At 43.6% G+C, this 23,466-nt stretch overlaps 1 protein-coding gene across 5 annotated transcripts in view; it reads left to right on the forward strand.

Moving 5' to 3' along the window:
* Positions 1-671: 671 nt before the first annotated feature.
* LOC125707894 (utrophin-like) overlaps positions 672-23,466 on the forward strand; it is a 62,021-nt gene continuing 39,226 nt past the window's right edge. For 4 of the 5 annotated variants that reach the window (XR_007382387.1, XM_048975310.1, XM_048975309.1 and 1 more), the window contains exon 1: positions 672-1,262. Coding sequence is in view for 4 of the 5 variants with exons in the window: in XM_048975310.1 (XP_048831267.1) it covers positions 1,119-1,262 (144 nt within the window). In the remaining variant the exon portion in view is untranslated. The remainder of the gene's footprint in view (positions 1,263-23,466) is intronic. The other variant, XM_048975308.1, reaches the window with a different exon arrangement.

Genomic DNA, 23,466 nt, shown 5'->3' on the forward strand with positions numbered 1-23,466 from the left:
ACGTAAAACTGCGATTACTTGTGCATATATAGATAAATCGCAATTATTATTTGCTTACGTAAATTACTTTCAAAAAAGTAGTTGATGTGATGTAGCCTAGCTAATTTTGTTTCTACCCTACGCAGCCTACAAGTTGGGGGCTGGAGATTAAAAAAACCTTCATATTTTCTTAAGCACTCGATTACGACTCACTTACTGCAATCACGTGTAGCCCGAAATGGAAACGACTTTTATAACAATCTGATAATCATAGATATGACCCTGACAAGTAGACTTATCCTCATAATTCAGAATATTAATTAGCGTAACTAAGATGACGCTGATCAGACCATTAGCCTACTTAAGGACCCAGACAGTGAAACCCCATAAAGCAGTGCAATTTGACAGCATCAGTAAAAGTGTCTGTAAGAAATCTACTGTATATTTATGGGTCTCTGTGTTATACTAGTTATAATACAGAATGTCCTCATTAAAAATAAGTAATGTGTGCATATTACGTACTATTTTTCTATGTTTATCCTAATTCGAAATAAAGCGTGGAGTCTCTCTCTCCCTCTCTCCCTCTCTCTCTCTCTCTCTCTCTCTCTCTCTCTCCATTTCTCTCTCTCCATTTCTCTCTCTCTCTCTCTCTCTCTCTCTCTCTCTCTCTCTCTCTCTCTCTATCCCTTTCGGTGACTCACACTCTTTCTTGCTTCCTCTCCCTCTTCTCTAGTGGTCACTGTTCTTTTCACCCCCCGTCGGCCCCCAGAAGATACGGAGTGAGTTTCTTGCTCGTATTAACCTCTCTGCGCTCCGGCTGAAGAGATGCCACCCTGTCCTTAAAGCCGAGCGGGTGGAAAAAGCCACCAGGCTGTTAGCGAAGGTCGGCGAACTCCTCTGGGACCTTCTCCCTTCGTCTTTAATACCGGCAGCAGTAGACCATCACCTTCTAGCAGGACAGCATTTAGACTTGCGCACACGTGTCTTTTTCCTAGGTTTCCGTCACGATATTCTGGGACGAGACCTCCTACCTCCCCCTGCCCAAGGGGACCCCTTGACCCCACCGGTGTGTGCAGATCATAGGGAGCGATCGAAGGGAGCCACGGCAATGTGAGAGCGAGTTTTCGGCTTATGGAATCATGCAGTTCTTAAAGAGCATTCCGAAGTCGGGAAAACTTAAAATGATGGCTGTGGTAAGGACCTCTCTCCAGAAAGTGGTGGTCTTCTTACACCGACTGCAAAAGATGGCTATATCCTCTCCCCGATACCAGAAACTGTGCAAGGTAAGCATCCATTTTCATTATAACTATTTTGTAAGATAGTCGAATATATTAATGACAAACTGAACTCATTTCGCGTTCTACTTGTTTTTTTTTTAGAGCTGTCAATGTGTTTAAAGTTACACGTGGAAATGAGATATTAAGCAGCTGTTTGGAACTTAAACAGGTTGTTGTTCTTTTCACAAGAAGTTGACCGTAGTTATTTCTATCTATATCTATAATGTTGTCATATAATCTGCTATGTTATATTGGAAGATTCGTGAACACTTGGGTCGTTGTGTACAATATGGTAATGAGTCCAGAAAGATGCAAATGTTCTATGGCGTTAATTCTCAATAGCCTAAATGTGATGACTTTGTGGTCGTAATACACCAGGTACATAAATATGAGATTTTTGTAATAATCCCTACTGGATGTGAGTTAATGCTCTGTGGTGTTCCATAAGGGGGCATATGAGTGTTCTTGAGGGGGTACTGTCCAGTGGGGAGGGCATTTTAGGGGGTGATTCACAATGCACGTGTTTTCTCTGGGGTTAATCCCCAGGGCGTTCGAGAGTTCCGCGGGAATAATCCCCGGTGTTCTTTGGCGGTAATTCTCAGTAAATGTACCTGTGATTTCCTTGGGAGCACGTGGATTTCCTAGAGGGAGGTACTGGGCAGTAAGTGCGGATATTCGCCAGTGTATGTGAGCCGGTTGCGGGAACAATCCCCAGTGTTTGGCTATTCTGAGCAGGTTATCTCCAGGAGTCTGTTTATGATGCACTCTCCACAGAGTGACGCAATCAACTGAAAAATGATCTAACTTTCCTTCCCTCGTTTAGCTGGCTGGTCAGTGCAACGGAACGGCACTTGGCGATTCCGGGAAACGTCTCCCCCCCTCGTTAACCGTACCGCCGCTAAAGCAGGCGGGGCAGGCTGGCGCGTGTCCACGCTCCTTGTGGAGGACGTCGGTGCACAGATTGCGGGGCTGCTCGTGCTTGACTGAGAGCGGGGATGTGCACCTGTAGCCGTGGCGTCACTGTTGCTATGGTACCGCCCTTTGATTGGTTGAAAAGCTTGCTCCTAAGATCTCTTGGATTGTCAATGAAGTTGCAGCAGATATGTCCCTCAGTTTCAGTCTAATGTCTCACAATAGTTGGTGCTAGACTGTGTTGTTGGAATAATAATACTTATCTTGGGACTCAGGTGTACAATCAGTTCGTCAAATGAAATATGATGGCGCTGGATGGTGTTTTATCGCTGATGTCAGGGAGGACTATACCAGCAGTTATATAAACTCCATATTTTTATGGTAAAGCAAATCAGACCAGCTTTCCATCATAAATCTAATGTGATTGAATAATCTGATCTGAATATATTGTATCAAAATCAGATTAATTATCCATAACCCATGCAGTACCACTGCTTTCATCAATGGCTTCATTTAATAGTTTAGTCATTGTTTATATAGCCAATGAGAAGGCTAACCTGAAGCAATGTCTGCTTTGTTTTAGTGGTAAATAGCTGCAGGCATTATTCATCCAATCAGCACAGCTTGAGATCAGTCACCTGACACGGTAATGACAGAAGGTTAGCCAGGGGATTATGTTGCAAGCAGTATTCATTTCTGGGTTTAGTTCCAGACTCGTAGTACAAGGGCTGGCGCAGGGTTCGAAAACCAGGTAGAAGTAAATAAATCCGCTGTCCAAACACGGGCATATGTTAGTACAGGGAATCTATGGCAAATAGCCAATTCTGAAAGAAAGGAAACCTAGGAGAACAGGCAGGATGTGTACTGAGAAAGCAGATTATGTCACAGGTATTAGGTGTGGTGGCACGTTCCATACCAGGCAAGGATTAACTGATAAACCAGATGTGGTCAATATTCAGGAGAGGCTCAGTGGGAACTGAAGGGCTGAATGGATGCTGTGTTTGATGCGAGCGATCCCTTACGTACTTTAGTGAAAGCCAGAAGTAGGTAGACCGGGCTGTAGGTGTCTCTTAATGTCAGTTAATGGTTTTATTAGCGATGTCGCCCTTCACGTTTGCTTGAGATGGGACTGGTTGCCATCAGGCCATGAAGCCATTGAGGTGAGCCTTCCGGGAGTTATGTTCAATTATGAGAAGTGCTTGTCGTGAGATTTCTTTCACTCAATTGACCCTATTAACTACTGCTAGTCGTTAAATTTCCAGCTTGTCCTTTAAGTAGACTTTGAAGGTGTGTTCGGGAATTCAGAGACTGCAGAATTAAGTTGTGCACACTGCCAAGCCAAAGACATACGGACATAATCATGTTCTTTTTCCATATTTTTTTTTAAAAAAGCTCTTTTGCTGATGGATGTAAGTCAGCTCCATGCCACTCAGCTGCGGGCCGTGATTGATGCCCTATAAAGCTGATTCTCGGATTTATGCCCCGTGCGCCGAGAGCTAACGTTTTATCGCAGGGTGACACTCCGATACTGAGACGAGTGTGTCGCTACCCAGGCTCCTATCATCAGCAATGTTGCTCATAATGTGTGTGAACAATGGGGGGGGGGGGTGTTATTATGCTAATGGATCCAAGTCATTCTCCGTTGCCTTTGTGAGACCCTCCAAAAAACATCTGGGCTATTTATAACACCGGAGCTTTTTGGAGGTTGGCTTGGTGGATAGGATGTTGGCCTTCAGGTCTTGAAGGTCGCTGGTTTGAATTTCACCCAAGGCTCTGGGTGCGTGTGGAGTGTATGCACGGTGGGCTGTAGCTAGGCGGGTGCCGAAAGGGTTTTGAATTGCTTGCATTGCGGAGGAAGTGAAATGGGGGGGTCGTAGTAAAGCTTTGCCTAGGGCCTCTGAAAAGGTAGAGCCATGGTTTGTTCTGGTCTCGTCCTACATGCTATGGACATGTATTTGGGTACGTGTTGTACAGGAGCCTGGACCTTATCCCAGGCAGCACCAGACTTAAGGCAGGGGTTCACCCTGGATGGGATGCCAGTGGTTAGTGGCCTCTGTTAGTTGCATGTGTGCCCCTTAATGCACACGCTCCTAATCTAAGGTGCCCTGTGCTGAGGTTCACTCTGACCTTGCACTGGATAATGAATGGATGATCCCTCATATGAAATAATGCTTCATTTGCAATTTGCACAAGTACATTGGAAGGTTCATTTCTCATATCCCCTCTCACTCACCTTCTTGAGACCTACAGGTGAGAGCAAAGCTTGGGGTCTAAGCAGAAGATCCACCATTTATCCAGTGCTCCTGGAACATTTGGGGTGAAGGGCTTTATTCAAGGGTCGAAGCCCTGGGATTCAAACCGACAACCTTCCGATCATAGGCACAGAGTCCTAGCTTGCTGAGCCACACATCACTCTGATACTCTGTTTACTGATCTGAATGCATCTACCAGTCTAATCTCATAATTGTCATCAACTGAAGCCGCCAGATTTGCTGACAGAGTCGGGGGTCAGGGGGTCGCAAACAGGGTTGCCAGATGTGTGGTATTAGGGAAGCAAAGCTGACCGGCTGCATTTCACTTGCGGTGAGTGGTTCCTTCCTTGAAAGGTGCCTAGTCTAGGTTATGCTCAGTACCTAACAGATTTAGGGGGGGGGCTGTGTTAAGTACTGGTAATTTCACTGCCTATTTTAGGTCTGACTTTTTTTAGAAATTGAAGTACTTTAAGTTTAAAAGGAGCGGTACAGTGATCTGTTTGCCCTAATAAAAAAAGCATGTGTCTAGGAAGGCCCTTAATCATTGAATGGACGTCTGGTCCATGCTGATCCTGTTTGATATGGGGGGGGGGGGGTGGTATGTGTACTTATGATTAAGGTGATGTTTGAGGTCACCTTCAAAGGCAGGGGAGGGATGGGTGGGGGTGGGGTGTCACCAAGAGAGATGCAGGAATGTTTGGGGTGGCATCACAGCAAGTTTGTCCGCTACTTCTCAATGGCCTTGTTTACACTTGAGAGCAATATGGACTTGGCTGATTTGCTGCATTTATTAGCCAATCAAATGCGTTTTGTCAGGGCCAGAAAGTAACAAATGTTTATGCATTATTAAGGCCGGTGATCTTTTATCTTTTGTTCATTATGACCGATAATGCCATCAAAATGATTGAAAACAAAGCCTTACCTGGAAATATTCCCCACATTATTTCTACAAAATATATATTTGGGGGGAGGGGGGCACTAACTCAGGTGAGAAAATTTTAAATGATGAGCGACTCAAATCATATTTCCGAGGCATGTGTGACTCAGCTGCCTATGTGATATATTAGCATATTATTTGCTTGAACGATCCCGCCTAAAATGATTCCATTTGCAGACGTGCCAGGAAAAATAAGGCAGGTGAAACCTGCGGCGTTGATGTGCCTAATTGAGGTGGGGGAGCAGAGGGGAGCTTCCTCCATAGTGCCTGTCAAACATATATAAAGCCCCCACCCTCAGGAAAGGAGACAGGGTCTCTTATGCTTTGGTGCTGTTTCCGAATCAGTGCAGATTCCCTTAAGGCTTTGGGCTGAAAGGAAAACCTTTGGTGGGATTGTAGGGTTTCTGTCTCAGAGTGAAGTAACGTGGGAACCGAAAACATGCTCATTAGAAATTGTTCACCTCCAGGCATCCTGAGCTTCTCTCTCATACCGTTTTGGGGCCAGCTATTGCTCAGCTACGCCTCCTATCCGCATAAGGCCTGCTATCTCCCCACAGCGCTGAGATGTGACCCAAGCAGTTGGGGGGGCGACAGAGTTTGGAGAACCAGAGACGCAAGCGGTTTAGAGGCAATGCATTGTAGATGAGCTCTTAATTGTCTATACTCTCTTGCATTGAAAGTAAGAGTTGAAAAGCATCCGGTTAAACGTGGGTTCTGTCACGTGTTGGCGCCTGCCGGCGTGGAAGAAGCTGCGGCTGCAGTCTTCAGTGCTGCCCACTCATTTCATATCATTCACTGCCCTTGCCACGAGTCACTGCCAGTGAATGAATATTCATGACCATCCCTCTCCAACAAAACCCAGCCCAGTAAAAAGTTCCACCAAGACTGAACCGCACCCATTGACGGGATGTTTCAAGAAAATTGTATGGTTCTCATTCTGTTTGCTAATGCATGTTGCGTTAAAGTAAAGGGTCATTATGAATGCACAACTGGCAAACACCAGTTTGCTTACTGGGCAAACAGATTGACTGAAGACTGTATCCCAGTTGCTCTCCACAGGTTATAAACCTAAACTGAGCATCACTGCATATAAAATGCAGTTTATTGATTTCAGCTCAGCATTCCATCGTGCTCCCTGGTCGATCAAAAAGGCACAGCAGCATCAGCGCTTCCTGGCTAAAGAGAGCCCACCTGTTCCAACCACACCTAGTAAATTTCTACTGCTGCCCCTCCCATCGCCCCCCCACTCAGTTTGACGTATGGTAGGGCGTGAAGGAAGGATGATCCATTACAGTTTATCAACATAACGGGAGCTTTATTAATAAACTGAACTCAGAAAGACGCTAAAAATAAAATGGACCATGAGGAATCTAATGCAGGTCAATAGATTAAACAAGATTTTTAACAGGGTACAACAAACACAAAGGAATAAGTAACAATGAACAGATTCACAAGCACACAAGGACAAATGCATTGCAATATAATGACTAAGCATGCAACAAGTACAGGCACATATATACACAAATAATGAGGGTGAAGCAAGGGACAGTTATTACTATCGACATTAAACAAAATACTAGGAACCAGCAGTAACAACAAACAGGTGAGAACAGTTATACTAAAGACATTGAGAACGAATCACAAAACTAACCAACAAGATTTAAGAACAAATATCAATATAAACTCTAAATATCATAATTAGCAAATGGTTGAGGATGGCCTCAACAGAGATGTTTGATTTCTACCTGCCTGTGTAACCCATCCAGTCACAGGGCAGCCTGGGAAGCATGAGAAAACACTACGAACTAAGGGGCTACAAAACTAAGAGAGGAACAGAATGGCCAGTGACACCTGCTGGCCAAACAGGGAAATAAGACAAAGCAGCACAAGGCAGGGACTGATTTTGACATCTTTATGGGAAATGTGGTGTCTTCAAGTTTAATTTTAGGTCAAGGGTACTTAGGTCAGGTTATTTTACTCGTATTCAGAGCCTTAAATGGGCTTGCCCCATCTTGTATTGTCAATCTACTGCACCTTCAAACTGGTCAGATCTTTGAGGTCCACTCCTGATCAGTTTCTTCTATTAGTCCTACAGTCTCGGTTAAAAACTAAGGGTGACAGTGCCTTTGCAGATACTGCTCCCGAATAGTGTTCCATCTCATAAGACGTTTAAATCCAACACGTCATCTATGGGAGCAGTACTGTTCCTTTTGAGGTGAATGAGGCGTGGGATGAGGTAGCAGCAAGTGTGTCCTCGTTTTCTGTCATCACCAGATTATCCACGCAGCGCCGAAAGCGGTATCATGACGGCACAAGATGGGGATGCTGAACGAGCACAGCGACTGGGAACGGGGACTTAATTATTCTTTTATGGTTTTTTGTTTTAATTTTGGGTCTTCATTTTGTAAAATATAAATAAAAGCACAATCTTTGTTCAAACAAAACATAACCTGCAGTTTTTAAGTTGTTTTAAAAAGTTCAAATAAAAGGCAATGGGGCTGTTATTTTTCTCACAGTTTACCAGGCTACAGACGATTCAGCTCTTCTGCGAGCTGATCCCTCCTTGCCCGCGCTGTTGCCGGCGTACACTCTTTTGTTGGCGTCGGCACATGCAGTTCAGCATCACGCCTTCTGAAGTCCTGTAATGTGTTTCCATTTATGTCCAACAGACATCCATCACGCATGGCAAAGGTACGGAACATACAACATGGCACAAAGAATGCTGTGACCTTCTGAGGGCTATATTGAAATGTTCCATCTGACTTAACTAAATATGCGAAACACATTTTCAGCACTCCAAATGCCCTTTCAATTACAGTAAGTGCTTAATTCTGATAGTCGAAAGATTTTTTAATGATACGGTTTGTTCTTTACTTCTGTCGGTGTTTCATTTAACAACGTGATTACGTGAAATGTACTCTATAATAAATCATATAAATTATAAATTAAATAAAATAACAAAATACCATAAATGCATTCAACCGCGTATTTGTATCAATAACGAGTGTCATGCATCCGCATGCTTGTAAAACGCGCCACTTAAATACTATTTAACAATGTGCCACTGACGTTAGACGTGGATATCGGTGGTCAAAACCACAATGTAATTTCACCGGCTTAAAATAGCAACTCGCCAACAATGCGCCCAGCCACGCCTCATTTAAAAACACCACTCTTATATGAGTGGAAAGCGAGCGCAAAATCATTTGACTAGCAATACACCGGTGCAAACTAGCAAAACCACGTCTCGCATTCTGCTGGTGGAAAATAGAGCCCTTTGTGTTTTAAAAAGGGTTTTATAAATTGACTTGGCTTGATCGACCGGCATCAAACATGAAGATTGCCATTTACGTGAGACTATCACCTGTTCCTTTCCTTTTAAAGATGACAGTGGGTCCTCCTTCGCTCTTCAACCTAGTTCTCATGACACCGATTCTGCCACGTCAGCACAGCAAGGAGATTAGTTGCTTCAAACCCAGCACTCCCTTATTGTACCGGCCAAAGGCGTAACAAATGACAGGACTGCGCTACATTATGTAACCGGAAGAGGAGGTAGAGAAACACGTGTCGTAATAAAGAGCAAATTTGTTTAACATTTGTTGCATTTGTAAATAAGTTGCGAAGCTGATGTGACAGTCCCGTTTCAGTAACGCATTAGTCATATTGTTAGTGTGTTTGTGATGCACTGATGTGGAAATATTGACTGATACCGATAACCAATATATTTCTCAGTAATATCCCTGATATTGACAATCTTATCTTCTGACCCACTTGCTCACTCTGGGGGGGGGGGGGGTCGCACAGATAAGCGGAATGACCAGCTCGTGTTACATTGTTCTTTGGAAAATGAAAGATCAATCTGCAGCATTGCAGGCGGGTACATGACCTTTAATAAATGTGAGTGAGCATATAATATGCCTCATCCCCCACTATGGAAAATGTAACGATCTCCATTTTTTCAACAGTTCTGTCTTTAGCTCTGGTATTGTTAACTTTGAATATTGATGAAGTTTAAATATTGACACATCTGATGATGAATTCTTTACCATTTTTAAGGAATTTTACCAATACTGATATATCGTACATCTAAACATATTGTGTTCCCATCACCATATGGACAATATGTAACACAACAGTAATAGCAATAACAAAAAAGAGAGAATATATTGCTCAAGAATCATGAGAGAAAAAACAATTTCAATTCTGAGTGAAAAAAAATGCATTAATATTTTACGCAGAATTCTGCAGTCCTACTTCAAACTTTTTGCATGTTGCAAATCCTTCCAGCAGTCTGAATAAGTACGTTTTTACTGGCCGGCTCCTCAGCATCATAACATATTGATTATGTTCCTCAAATATAATTAGTCAGCAGAACATGATGTATTAGCACATTTTAAGTTCTGTTTAGTTTCAGTGATGTTTGAACTAAGGTTAGTTGTCCAGTTGTCAATCGTCCACAATCCGTCCCTTTACATATTTATTTATTTCTCATCTACCTGATTGACTGCAATTTTACACAGCACCTTCTAAATACTATTGCACTTTACCTCATTATGTCCTTGTTCAGCTGCTCTGTATGCCTTTAATTGGCCCTCGGGGACAAATAAAGTTATTTTGAATTTGAGTTTGAATGATTTTATTGCTTGAGGCATATTTACACACCTTTGCACAGCTAAACCATAGAAATTTAAAGTTTTAAAAATGCAAGAAGTGGCAAGACATGGAACTTTAAGGAATCTCAGCTTATTTAACACTTGAATAGTTCAGGAGCAGGCAGTACAGTCATGATTTTTTTCCTTCATACAAAGCATGCTTATGGATTCCTCTTTGTCCTAGTTATAATCACCCAGTGCAAGCTCATCGACAGAAGATAGCGAGCTACTTGCTAACAAAATCAATATTGCATAGATTTATTTCTCATTTCTGCAAGCAGCTCTGCTTTCATTATGAAAAGTTCTGGAACTTCCCATATATGTTTCATGAATTCTTACACTCCGCGAATATTTTACTATCACGATCTGAACAGTGAAATGAGCTTTGATATTGTCTTCCAAACAGTAGGCCTATTCCAGCTATACGTTCGTCCATCCAATATCGTATCCGCTTAATCCCCACTGCGGTTACGGGGCATATTTCAGCTATGTGGCTCAGAAAAATCTGGCATAATGATGTAGATTTTAGAAGAAATCTGTAACAGTGGTAATGCTGACTGACAACAATTTGATGCTTGGAATTTGATCTGTAGTTTACTTTGCTGTAAGGGAAACAACGAAAGATAACAACGAAAACAACTGTGACCTGCCAAAGCTTGGGTGGATTATGGGATTGTTGTTCTGTCTTAGACCTTAGGCAAGAAGATATTGTTGGGTGCATTATGGGATTGCTGTTCTGATACCGTTGGGTGCATTATGGGATTGCTGTTCTGATACCGTTGGGTGCATTATGGGATTGCTGTTCTGATACCGTTGGGTGCATTATGGGATTGCTGTTCTGATACCGTCGGGTGCATTATGGGATTGCTGTTCTGATTAAATCCCTTTGGCACAAAAAATGTTGCTTATTCCCATGGACTTGTGGACAATGTACTGGAATAAGTCACTCTAGGACACTCTGACCTGTTGCGAGTTAAAGGGAATTGTCATAGCACGAAAGACAGGACACATCTGGTGGCTGAAGAGGAAAAGCAAGGGGTTGTGAGGGAAGGTTGCCCTGGTAACGGTGGACAGAGAGGTAAGCAGCTGGGAGGAGAGAATCCTGTTTGCGATAGTTTGAGCTAAAGATACAAAGTACTTGAAAACTCATGATATCACAGGTACACTTGCGCAATGAGCAATGTAGCAATAGACAATCAGGTAATCAAACAGTATGCTAAATAATCGTAATACAGACATGCAATAAGCACAGACCAAAGCATGAGAAATTGCTGGACAGGTTATAACTATTTCTATCAATGAAGATCTTGTGGGTGGGTGTTGAAAAAGTATGTAACTGTGTACTTTCTATTTATTGGATGCGCAAGCACCTGGAGTAAGGTTAGCATGTTGTCGTGTTAATTTGCATAATCTCACTAATAAAGATTTTACCTCTATACCAGTTTAGAGCCAGTGACTTAGTTATATAACTAGAGGTAAGGTATAGAAGGGTCATTTAGAGATACATTTTTTCTTTCACAACTTCAACAAGACCTCTGAAGGTGTGTTGTGGTATTTGGCACCAAGATGTCTGCAGCAGATGCTTTAAGTCCCTTAAGATGTCGAATGCAGCCGCCATGGATTTGCTGTTCCAACATGTGCCAGAGATGCTTGACAGGATTCAGATCTGGGGAGTTTGTCACCCTGGTTAACTCCTTCAGCTCTTAACCAGCTAGAGTGACCATGTTTAGCTCTCTCCACCAGTGAAAATACCTGCAACGGGGCTCATGATCATCGGGAACGCACCTTGGACCAGTGGAAGAAGGTCACATTGTCCGAGGAGTCCTGCTTCTTTTTACGTTATGTGGATGGATGGGTATAAATGTGCCATTTCCCTGGGGAGCAGATGGCACCAGGATGCACTGTAGGAAGACAATAAGCCAACAGAGGGAGTGTGAAGCTATGGGCAGAGTTCAGCTGGGAAACCCAGGGTCCAGCCTTTCAAGTAGAGGGTACTTTGACACCTCCTGTGACATTATGCAGGCCACGCAGACCTCTTCATTCCTTGAGGACAGTGGCATCTGTCAACAGAATATTGCACCCTACCACACTGTGGAACATGTTTGTGGAACAATCTGCGGATGTGACTAGGAGCTCAAGGTGCTGCCCTTACTGACAAATTTCCTGCATTTGAATCATGTTCAGCATCTCTGGAATGTGTTGTAATAGCAAGCCCAATCTTCAGTGCATATATACAATATAAAAGTACACTTAACTTTTTGAAGCTCTTATAGGACTTATATTGTAAATACTTCTTTTATAAGTTATTACCAATGAATTGCAACAAGGTGAATAAATCACAGCCATCTGTAGTATTCACACTTCATTAGACTAAACTACTTTAGCTATAAAAATCTGAAGCCTTATTCTAATTAATGACAAGGTGTATATAAAAGGGTATAAAAGGGTTGACTTTACACTTGACGATACTCCTAAAAATACTGATTATGTTTTCTGTTTAAAACATAATTTACTAAATTGTGATCCTTGTAAGCAGGATCATGCAGGACTGAAATGCGACATACACCGTTAGAAAAAAAGTACCAATTTGTATCTCAGGGTACAATTACTTGTCACTGGGACTATACCCTCAAGGGTCTGCCAATTGTACCCTCAGCTGTAGATAAATGTACCTTTAAGGTACAGAAATGGAACATGGAACATTTTTGTACCATTGGAGGGACATGAATGTTGTTTGTACTTTAGGTAACCCCTTTAAACACACAGACACCCATGCACACGCCTTCCGAATAAATGTAAATTTGGCTATTACAAAAAAAAAAACTTTTGAATAGAACTGGACATAAATAAATGATGAGGAACACAAGTCTGAGCATGGAACTTCACAAAATATAACCACTGAAGACAGTCAAGTATCAGTGAGTTTATAGGCTTAACTACGTGGAAGGCAATTAGCTTCCTGCGTGGCTGGGACTGGGAGAAGGTTATATCAGGATGATAGCTTGATGGTTCATCCCAGCTCCAAGGAAAAATAAAGGCAGATTAGTGGGAATGTTTAATTAGAGAGCGGAGAAGATGGGGAACCTCAGAGGGCTCTGAGTTCATTTGTTCCTGTGAGCTCGCAGACAGCAGGGCTGCGTGTGTCTCCGCCAGTATGGGTGCATCTGCTGTTCTGCGATAATCCGCCTTGCTGCTCACTTTTAATGAATTTACGCACATTTGCAGCTCAATTTGCAGGGAACGTGAAGCTGTTTATTAATTATTTTTTCTCTCTCCTTTCCCAATTTAATAAACTTTCTTGTGAGTTCATTAGGTCCCAAATTGTGTAGCCTGTTCAGGATACTTGGGGGTAAATTCCATCTTGGGCACCAGCTGCTGTGAGACCCGGACTGCATTTCTGTGCAATCATAACAAAAATTACGTCGAAAGACCAGAAGCTGGCGTAGTGCTTAAATCCATGCAACTGTAACCTGAAGATTTGGCAGGTCCTGTTTGAGTAAACACGCTTTTGCGCTACTAAAACGTCCAGGTGTATAAATGGCAGGAAAAAAAAACGATGTGAGATATTTAAGAGTGAGAATTCTAGTGTAAGGTGACCAGATAATCCATTCCATAAATGTCAGGAGGACATTTCGAGCTAGGACAGGATTTGTAAACTACCATTAAAGTTAAAAGCAGCTGTATTTCGCTTAAGCGCTGAGCTCTTGCTGTGTGCTGATTGGTCAGCCTCCTGTAACCATGCATGTGATTGCAATGTTAATGTGAATCAGCTGGATGAGTCTCTCAATCAAGGAAACATATCAGTAAAAGCACAATAAGAACTGAACTAATTAGCCGAGCGCAGGAGCCTCTCAGTTTTAGTGTCCCCCTGACATGGATTATCGGGTCACACTATTACAGCAGCAATGTGAGTAGTTTTCACAGCAGGTAGAACCTGAACCTTGCTTCCAAAATCCAAAAACACCTTCTTGTTTTGAGAAAAGCCCCCAGGTTAGCATGTACATTCTTCTCTTGCCATTATATTGGAAAATGGCAGAGTTTGCTTCACAGCCGGACTGGCCACTTACTGCTTGGCTCGGCTGGACTTCCTGACCGGGGGGATAGGGATCAGTGAGATCTCTCATCTGTTCTGCCCTTCTGCTACTTTATTTTCCTGACCTTGCTTCACTCTACCCCCCCGATGTTCACACTCCCGTGTTCGTGTTCCCACTGGCGGGGCCTCTTCTCTCGGCCGTGTGTGATGTTTCACCTCCCCTCCTCTTCGGTAGTTTGTGCCGTCTCCCCGGTGCCCATGAAGCCCCTGGCTTTGTGAACGACAATCGCCGATAACGGGCACTGAATCCGGTCCAGCTGCCTCTTCACCACTCCTGTAAAGGTGGTTTATTAACAAACAAGTCGCTAATGAAATTAAATGTATTTTCCGCTATATAATATATATTTAAATATGTTTGTTTTTTTTATTTGCCACACAGTTTACAGTGTGTTCAAACTGGAAAAACACACTGCAAATTATTCCCTGACTTCTTTTGAAAGACGTCAGACAGAATACCTGTAAATATACAAAGCACATACCATAAAAAACACACAGAAGCCGCTTGACGGCGTCTGCCAGCAGTTGAGGTCTGGCGCTATGGGGGCGGAGCTCCGAGGGAGGAATGCAGCAGATTATTGGATTAGCTCGCTGAATTGTGCCTTTTTTCTGTAGCTCCAAGCCATAATCGGCCTATCACAGCTTCTGTGTGCTGATAGGAACATATTGTATCCTGTCAGATCTGTTCCTACTGGAGAAACAGCACCAGTGTGCGTTGTTTCGTGCCGTAATGCTAGGAGATGGAATCAGCCGAAGTAAATTTAATTGTATATGGCATCTTTCCCAGCAGGGATCACCAGAGTGCATAATTGGAAGGAGCAGTGGCATAACAAGTCAAGTTGAAACAACTGAAGGTAGCGACGGCACCGGAGCTGAGGACGCATTAACAGCCCAGGGAACAGGACAAAAAAATGAACTGGCTGCCCAGTCACCCGGAAGAACACTGGCTTTTTGTGTTCCCTTTTGGGCCTGTGCGAGTCAGGCATCCCTGTGTCTGCTCTCTGGGGCAGACCAAGGACCGGTCTCCTCGTTAGTAAGATGCTGGGTGTCCCTGTCATATTGTACACTGGGATTTGATTCCCCAATGGGTAAAATGGCATTTTAGTTTAGGGGGTCTGTGGCTCAGTGTGTTAGGCTGCTGTGCTTTAAATCTGAAGGTTGTGGGTTCAAGTTCCATCATGATCTATCTGGGGCCCTTAACCCACAATCGAAGGTGCTGTTAGAGGTTTTGAGCCTCATGAAAGCATATAATTCTGGGCCCCCAGACCAGTCGAAATAGTTCAATCTGGGTCCCAAGGAATTGTCCTAACCCCTCCTTTATGGCAACTCTGCCCCCTGTTACCGTTCCTGGCTTTTTCAAAAACCGCATGCCTCTTTGGCATTAAATGTAATGCGTCTGTGTAATGTATGCATTGCTCACCTGAAGCTCGGGGAAGTGGGTGGTTGGAAAGATGCCCTGCATGGTGGGCCGGCCGCATGGAGAGAGCGTGAGCGTCTCATTAATTCTGCTGAGCTGCATAGACCTACCTGCTTCCAGGGAAACTACCCCCCCATCAAAACAGAGAGCACAGGAGAGTGAGCAATACATAAACACTCACTTTCTGGAGATACTCCTCCCGTTCTCAAATGCCATCCAGCTTCTAAGGAAACAGTATCCCCCCCCATCTTGGCCCTTTCAGCCTCTCTTTATTTTTATCTCCAGCTGCATGCTTTTCATATCACTGCTTTGTTTGCTGCCAGGTGTCTATAACCTCTTTTATGTCTAGCCACATGTTTATAAGTGAAAGACAGGAGACTCAGCTGATTTCCATATAGGTCTTTGTCCATCCATCTTCGATAGGTTCTCCAGTACAGGACCACCAGAATGGGCCTGGCAGCAGAGGTCATTCACCCGGCACTTTTATCCAAAGTAACTCACAGCACAGGGATGGGTTAACATTTATGTGTACTCTCTGGGATTTGAACCCATAACCTTTGTACTGCAAGGCCAGTGCTCTGCTCGTTGAGCTTAAACCAGGGAACGTTTGTTTATGAGAGCTAATAGCACAGTAGAGGGGAACATTCTGCAGTGTCAGTGAACATGAGTCACGGACGACCTAATAATATTCTTAAACACTTAGGCTCTAACTTTGAAATTCAAAAATTGTTTTAGAGGGAGACAGGTAGCTGAAATAATATCTATCATTATACAACAACCCGCGACCGCTGAATAGGATAAGCGTTACAGAAAATGGATGGATGGAAATATATGACTAGTGTTTTATAGTTATTCATGATTCTTCTGTAAGTTTTTTTTTTAATATTTGTTTTATTCCGAGAGTTTCTTCCCCTAAGCAGCACAGAGTATGAGGCGATGCGCACCCTGCAGGACATGGCGGGTCACACGCTCACACAAACAATCACGCATTACCAGCCAATCAGAGCTGTTTCTGGACTGTGGAAGAAAACAGAGAAGCCCGAGGAAACGATTCGAACTCCACCAGCAAAGAGCCGGGGGGCGGAAATCCTGCAGAAGATCGCGGCCAGAATGCGAGCCACTCAGTCACGGTGTCCGTAATACACGGTATCGTCTACAAAAGCATAAATATATAGCAGGATTTTTTTCAAGTGTAGCATGAAGGTTCAAGAGTGCAGCCTGACTGAAGGCCAACCCCTTAAACAAGGAGCCGCTGACTGACCTCGTTCTTCTTAGAAGGGACATAATTTCATAGAGCGTGGGATGGAGAGTTTTAAATATGAAAGATAAAATAGGGAAAGGACAGAAACGATTCATAACTCCTGGAGTGTCACAGGAGTAAAAAACAATTCGAGGGGCGTGAGGGACTCTTGTAGGTGCAGTCATCAATCCGTTTTACACACCTGCTTCTCTAACGCCATGCCAGGCGGCTAGCCGGAAACGTCGGTCACACTCAGGAAGCGATGCCTTTCCATCACGGGAGCCATGCGCGCACACACAGACGCACACGTACATACCTATATCAACAAGGGGAGAACAAGCAAATAGCAGAGAGCCCGGGTGGAATTTGCAGCCCCTTGTGGCCATAAGGAGAACATGTGCATTTGCACGCGCCCACAAAGGGCAAATTAAAGACACATCCCACAGAAACTGAGCTGGACTGTGGGAGGAAATCATGCGAGGAAGGTGGACATGGGGACCTTGGTGCTGCCCACTGAGCACCCGAACCCCCCACCCCGCAAAGCCCCTGGATGCTTAGTCATAATGACGGAATCATGTTCGCAATAGCTACTGCTGCCACGGATGGCGCCAACTTTATTAGGTTTTGAAAGCAATTTGGCAAGCAGGTGGTCAAGAAAGTGCACTTATCTGGTGCTGTATAAATTTGCCATGTTCTCTAAGGTGACCTGCCTGACTGATGATCTATTTACTGATATAAGTGTTAATAATTATATACTGCAGCCAATGCAGCATAATGCCTAACACTAATCTCTCGTAGCCCACATAATGTACTTTCATTAATTCAATTCATTTTATATAGCGCCTTTCACAAGAGTTGCTCCAAGGCGCTTTAGATAGGCGTGTTGTAATTCATTACTATGTGATCTATACCGAATAATACATGGAAAAAAAAACGTAGAGAAAGAGAAGATGGGGTGATAAAAAAGAAAAGCACATGACAATGAAAATCCCAAGTAGGGAGAAAGAAATACTTCTGGAGGTCAACTGCCCCCCCTCCCCCCCATATGCTTACATTGTATAAAAAAAGATAGATCGAGCCGGCTTGCTAAAAGCCAGGTGTAAACAGTGGTCATGGTCAAAGCCCAAGTCCATCAATGACTCAGTTTTCCGTGCCTGTGAGTTTGGAGGCTGTACTTACTGTACTTGCCCCAAACCTTCTTTCTGAATGATTTAAAAAATGTTTTAATATTGAAAAGTATTGCAACAGACAGGATATTTAGGGTCTCTCCCCCATGTGTAGTAAGATTTGTGAGACATCCTAATGATCATCCCAGGAAAATTCCAGTGTGAAAAGCCAGTGTGGTACCTCTCTCATGTTTCCACACAGGACCTGTTTTTATAATATTTCATCCATGGTGGTGTTTGTGCATGGTTACCAGTCATCAGCGTGACCTTTTCTTCTTGCATTCATTCCTTCACAGCAGAAAGCCGGAAAGCAGAGCAGCCTTTGTAGCCCCGCAAATCGATTCGCCGGCACACCGCGCTCACAGTGAGATATAATCACAGCGAAGCAGAGCCGGCTCGACTCTTCCTCTGCAATCTTTGCGGATCTGGAGACAGAAATACCGCTCGGCTCTCTGTGATCACAGTCCGGCGCTTCGTTAGGGATGACGTGCGCCATCCCAAACTTGCAATCTTAATTAGTATGCCAACTTATTAATCGTATAGAAATAAATCACATTAATACATTCTGTCTGTCAGCCTGGATATTTGTCTGTCTGTCTGTCTGTCTGAATATCTGTCCATTTGTTTTTCTGTCCATTCGTCTGAATATCTATCTGTCTGTCTGTCTGACTGTCTGTCTGCCTACTTGGATATCTACATGTTTGTCTGCCTGTGCATTTGTCTGGATGTCTATCTCTCTGTTTGTTTGCATACTGTAACTATCTGTCTGTCTGGATATCTGTCTGTCTGTCTGTCTGCCTACTTGGATATCTACATGTTTGTCTGCCTGTGCATTTGTCTGGATGTCTATCTCTCTTTTTGGTTGCATACTGTAACTATCTGTCTGTCTGGATATCTGTCTGTCTGTCTGACTGTCTGTCTGCCTACTTGGATATCTACATGTTTGTCTGCCTGTGCATTTGTCTGGATGTCTATCTCTCTGTTTGTTTGCATACTGTAACTATCTGTCTGTCTGGATATCTATCTGTCTGTGTGCGCATTTGTGCGGATGTCTATCTGTCTGTCTGTCTGGGTATCTAGCTGACCGTCTGGATTTCTACCTGTCTGCATTTCTAAAAATCTATCCAAATGTTTTAGTATCTATCCACCTGTCTGTCCATCTGGGTATCTATCAATCTGTCTACCTGTCTGTCTGCCTGGATATCTATCAGTCTGTCTGTATATCTGTCTGTCTGCTTTTCTGTCTGTCTTACAGTGGTATGATAGAAGTACAATGGTAGCTTCTGGGATGAGTTGCGATCCAGAGCATCACCATCTGCAGTCTCTGCATCCTGCTTGGCGCTCATACACCCTTCTCTTCAACACCTGCAGGTTGCAGAAACTCTCTTATCGGGGGCCAATGTGCCTCCCCAGTGCAGGTTAACTAGGTTCAACGGAGCCTTTTATTTAAGATAACACAGGGCAGGGACTGTCTTATAACTGTCTGCCTGGTCTTCAGCTGTTCCAGCTGCTTATATTCAGCTCCTGCCATTGTCACGGTGATTTTTTCAAGATCATGAATCAAACTGAATCTTCTGCTTATCAGTCTGAAATTAGAGCAGGATAAATGCTTGTCTAAAAAGAACAAAAAAGAGATTGAAAGATAAAGAATCATAAGAGATGGAACCAAAAAAAAGACTCACGACTTATATTCTAACACGTTTCACGGTGCTGTACTTTTCTTGGGGGGTATTATACATTTTGTAGAATAATTTCAGGGAAAATGTGCAGGCCTGAAGGCACGGCTGTCACTGGGCTGCGGTGGAGTGAAATATCGCCTCAAACAGAGAAAAAGAGAGTCATAGATATTTGTATCTTCAATGAAGTCATGGTTGTAAAATGACTGTCTTCATACCTGTGATATAGTGAAACCTGTGTTAGACAGTGTCCGAATTCTCCTAATGACCAATGCCTTAGAAAGCTGGCAGATCTAGTAAGTATATGCACAATATGTCTTGCTTAAATACCCTGATGATGATTTTCTCTGTGCCTCTGAGGTCCCATTTCATTGCAGATTACTCCGCTAAGAGAGTCATGCCCGTCTCTTTGTTGGCTGTTATTTCCCGTTCGATTTTATTGCTACTCATATTATCTGTCACTTTCATTTTGTTTCGTAAGTCTCCAGTAATTTCTTTAATCGAAATGTGCAGTGTTCCTGTACAGATGATATATACTATGCATGTCTATGTACAATTTCATTCGGAGAAAGTAGTCTTCATTTTTGTTACTTTTCGGTGCATTGTATAATAAACAGTGATGTGTAGGTGAGATGATTTAATACTACAGCTTACTGAGGTGTAGAAGATGACCAGTGGAATGAATCTTCTAGCTAGTCACGGAAAAAAACAACAATCTCTCAAACGCTAAGCTATTCCCACGGTGCAGAACATTAATGTGTCTGCTCTGCACTTTAGGTAAGATACGCCAGGGATCTGCTGCAGCTTAAATCGCCTGATGCAGACTGGAAATATATTATTATATTATATTTGGGGTTCGGATCTGTAACACTTTCCAGGCTGATTGATTTGTTGAAACGCCTGAGATCTCTGATGTTGGTTCTGCTGCCGGGACACTCCGAGCCTCTGACAGTTGTCTGCTTTTGGGGAGGGACAGGCGGCAGCGCAGTGTGCTGTGAGGTGGCAGTGTAGCGGATGTTTGCCACCCTGCTGCAGCACCCCACCCCCCCCACCCCCATCCCCCCCCCCCCCCCCCCCCCCCCCCCGCTCGCAATCGACCGTCCGGAAGGATGCCAAGAAAGCTGACGCTTTGAAGTTCTCTATCCCAGTTTGTTTCCCTTCGCTTCTTCGAAGCTGAGATTTCAAGCTATTGTGCTCTACAAGCACAAGCCACTCACCCGCCATTGAGCTGATTAAAAAAAAGCACCGTCCTCCTTTCAAACTGTCGCGCTCCTTTTATTGAGACCAAGTCCGGTTCCCAGAATACTGTTTTACTGCTTGCCATCCCCCTGGATTATAGGTGTTAATCTCTTCAGCAAGATGTCTCTTAAAACTGTTAATATTCCCCAGCTTCATGTCAGCGGTGAAAGATGCCCACGGAAAATCGTTCATGCTCTGCGGAGAATTATGGGTAAATCTCCAGGTTTTATTTTTTCCGGATGATTGCCTCTCAGCCTGGCACCTGGGGTCAAGCCTCCATACTGGGGGTCGTTATTATAATTTCTGAGAGGGCCAAGGTGCAACGTGATCTTCACCTTCGGGTTTATTTCAGCCATAAGGCAATGACCTGTCAGCACAGATCTGTCCAATATTCTTCTCTAAAATGAAGGGGCCCGTGGAGATGTTGTTTTTGCCTTGCAATGGCACCACATCCTGGGGCACAAAAAAACTAATCTCTCTGAACTCACATGTCAGTAAAACTGCTGACCTTTACCTGTCCATCTATCCATCCATCTTCCGCTCATACGGTACAGGCCCACAGTGAATCTGGAGCCGACGCCGGGAGGCACAGGGCACAAGGCAGGGGGACGGCCTGCTCCAGTGCAGCGCACATCCACTCACGCCCTCATGCGTCAAGGGCAATTTAGCATCACTGATCCATTTAAACACACACCTCTGGACTGTTGGTGGACACCTACAAAAAAAGAGGGAGAAGAAAACTCTACATATACACCAGAAAAAAGGGTAGAGCCCCCAAGGTACAAGTAACGTACACCCAGTGGTACAAAAGTCTCCCTCAGAGTCCATTTCTCTACCTTAAAAGGTACATTTAACTACAGCTATAGGGTAAAATTGGGAGACCCTTGAGGGTATAGTCCCAGTAACAAGTATTTGTACCCTCAAAGGTACAGATTGGCACTTTTGTTTCACGACAGTGTAAGATGGAAAAATTTGTCCTCAGTAGATTGATGATAGATAAATGTGTTTTTGTGTGTTTATAATCATAATAATACTTATCATAATAATAATAATTATTATTATTATTATATTTTGCATCTTTAAAGGCTCACTGCGAGCAAATGGGACAAAAAGGTCCGCGGGCACTGAGCCCCCCAATCTGTCGGTGGCCTGGCAGTGAAGCCACCAGATCATATCTCTCACACCCATTTTATACTGTAGACCTGTGATAGAATCCACCCTTTTATTTATTTATTTATTTTTTGGGGGGGGGGGGGGGGGTGGTTCAGCTTGTCTGCGTCATTACTGGACATTCTAACAGTCACCAGATGAAAATTTCACATCCGTGTTGTTGCAGGCTTCATCACCTTCATTCGTGGGTGTTTTTCTGTGGTTTTCCCCTCGTGGCTTTACGCAGGGAAGGGTCCTCCATCGCGATGGGAACAGATGTTGTCCAACAACCACACGCTTACGGCTTTAATTAAATTGTACCTGGTCGCTACAAGGAAATCTGAGCAAACTTTAATATATACCCTAAACTGGAGACCAAAAATCAGCGGTTCTGAATTTCTCTGAAACGTCAAATGCGTGTTTATCCGCACAGAATTACGTGACGGGATTTAGGAGCGATCTGTCTTTGGGGAATGTCTGATGAAGATGTACTGTCTCGCTGCGCTGACAGCTCGGCTTTGTTTGGGAATATCTATTAGATTAAATTGATAACTGACTAAAACTTTTTCGCTGCTGGAATTCACTGCACGCCCGTGGAGTCTCTCATCACAGGTTATAAAGCGTGACTGAAGCTGATTGTTCTCGCTAAATTTAAATTATCCATCAGGGCTTTTGTTCTCTTTAAATCTGCGCAATACCCAAAAGTCGCGTCATCTGACGGCTGAACAGCGCGAGTCACACCGCAGTTTTCTGACTACGGGAGGCGGTGTTTGCTCGGGGGACAAACTCAATTGCTAACAATTCTGAGCTATTAAATGTGTCTGTTGACAGTCTGTCTTTCTTCCCGCTGCAATTTTTTTTATAGGGCGAGGATACGTAAAAAAAAGCCCCTCTATTGCACAGTCTTCACAAAATAAAAACTTCACTATGATGCTCCTATTAGACAGTAAAACTTTCAATTCTGGTGCGTAATTTTATTTTTTGATAAGCGATTCTGGGGGCGGGGTGGGGTAGTGCCCCCGTGACTAAATGCATGCCCCCCCCCTCCCAAGATATGTCTGCTACTTAGGTCTGAAAAATGTATTATTATTATTATTATTATTTACATTAATATATGTGGGCTAAAATGGTGTGCGCTGGGAACAGGCGAAACACAAACGTAAGCAATTGTTCTTGACGGACCCTTTACGCGCGTGCGCCGGGTGGTCGAGCCGCTTTAATTTGTGAAAAGCGAAGTTAACGACAGAAGAAAAGTATCAAACTCGTGCAAGCAGAACAGTCTAAACGGGTAATCAGAGTGAGTTACATATCTGTAAAACTGCTAAATGTAACTGCAAAGCATTGCATAAATAACTTATCGGTTCTGAAAGTCTTTTGCCGCAACAGAACAACTGGCCCTAGTCTGACCCCACGTTGAAGTTCTCTAGAAACGCCACTGTTCAAAAGAGTTAAAGAATTCTCCTATAATATATTTACCCCT

Source organism: Brienomyrus brachyistius, chromosome 14 (genome assembly GCF_023856365.1).
Source record: "Brienomyrus brachyistius isolate T26 chromosome 14, BBRACH_0.4, whole genome shotgun sequence".
In the NCBI taxonomy this organism is placed as follows: domain Eukaryota; kingdom Metazoa; phylum Chordata; class Actinopteri; order Osteoglossiformes; family Mormyridae; genus Brienomyrus; species Brienomyrus brachyistius.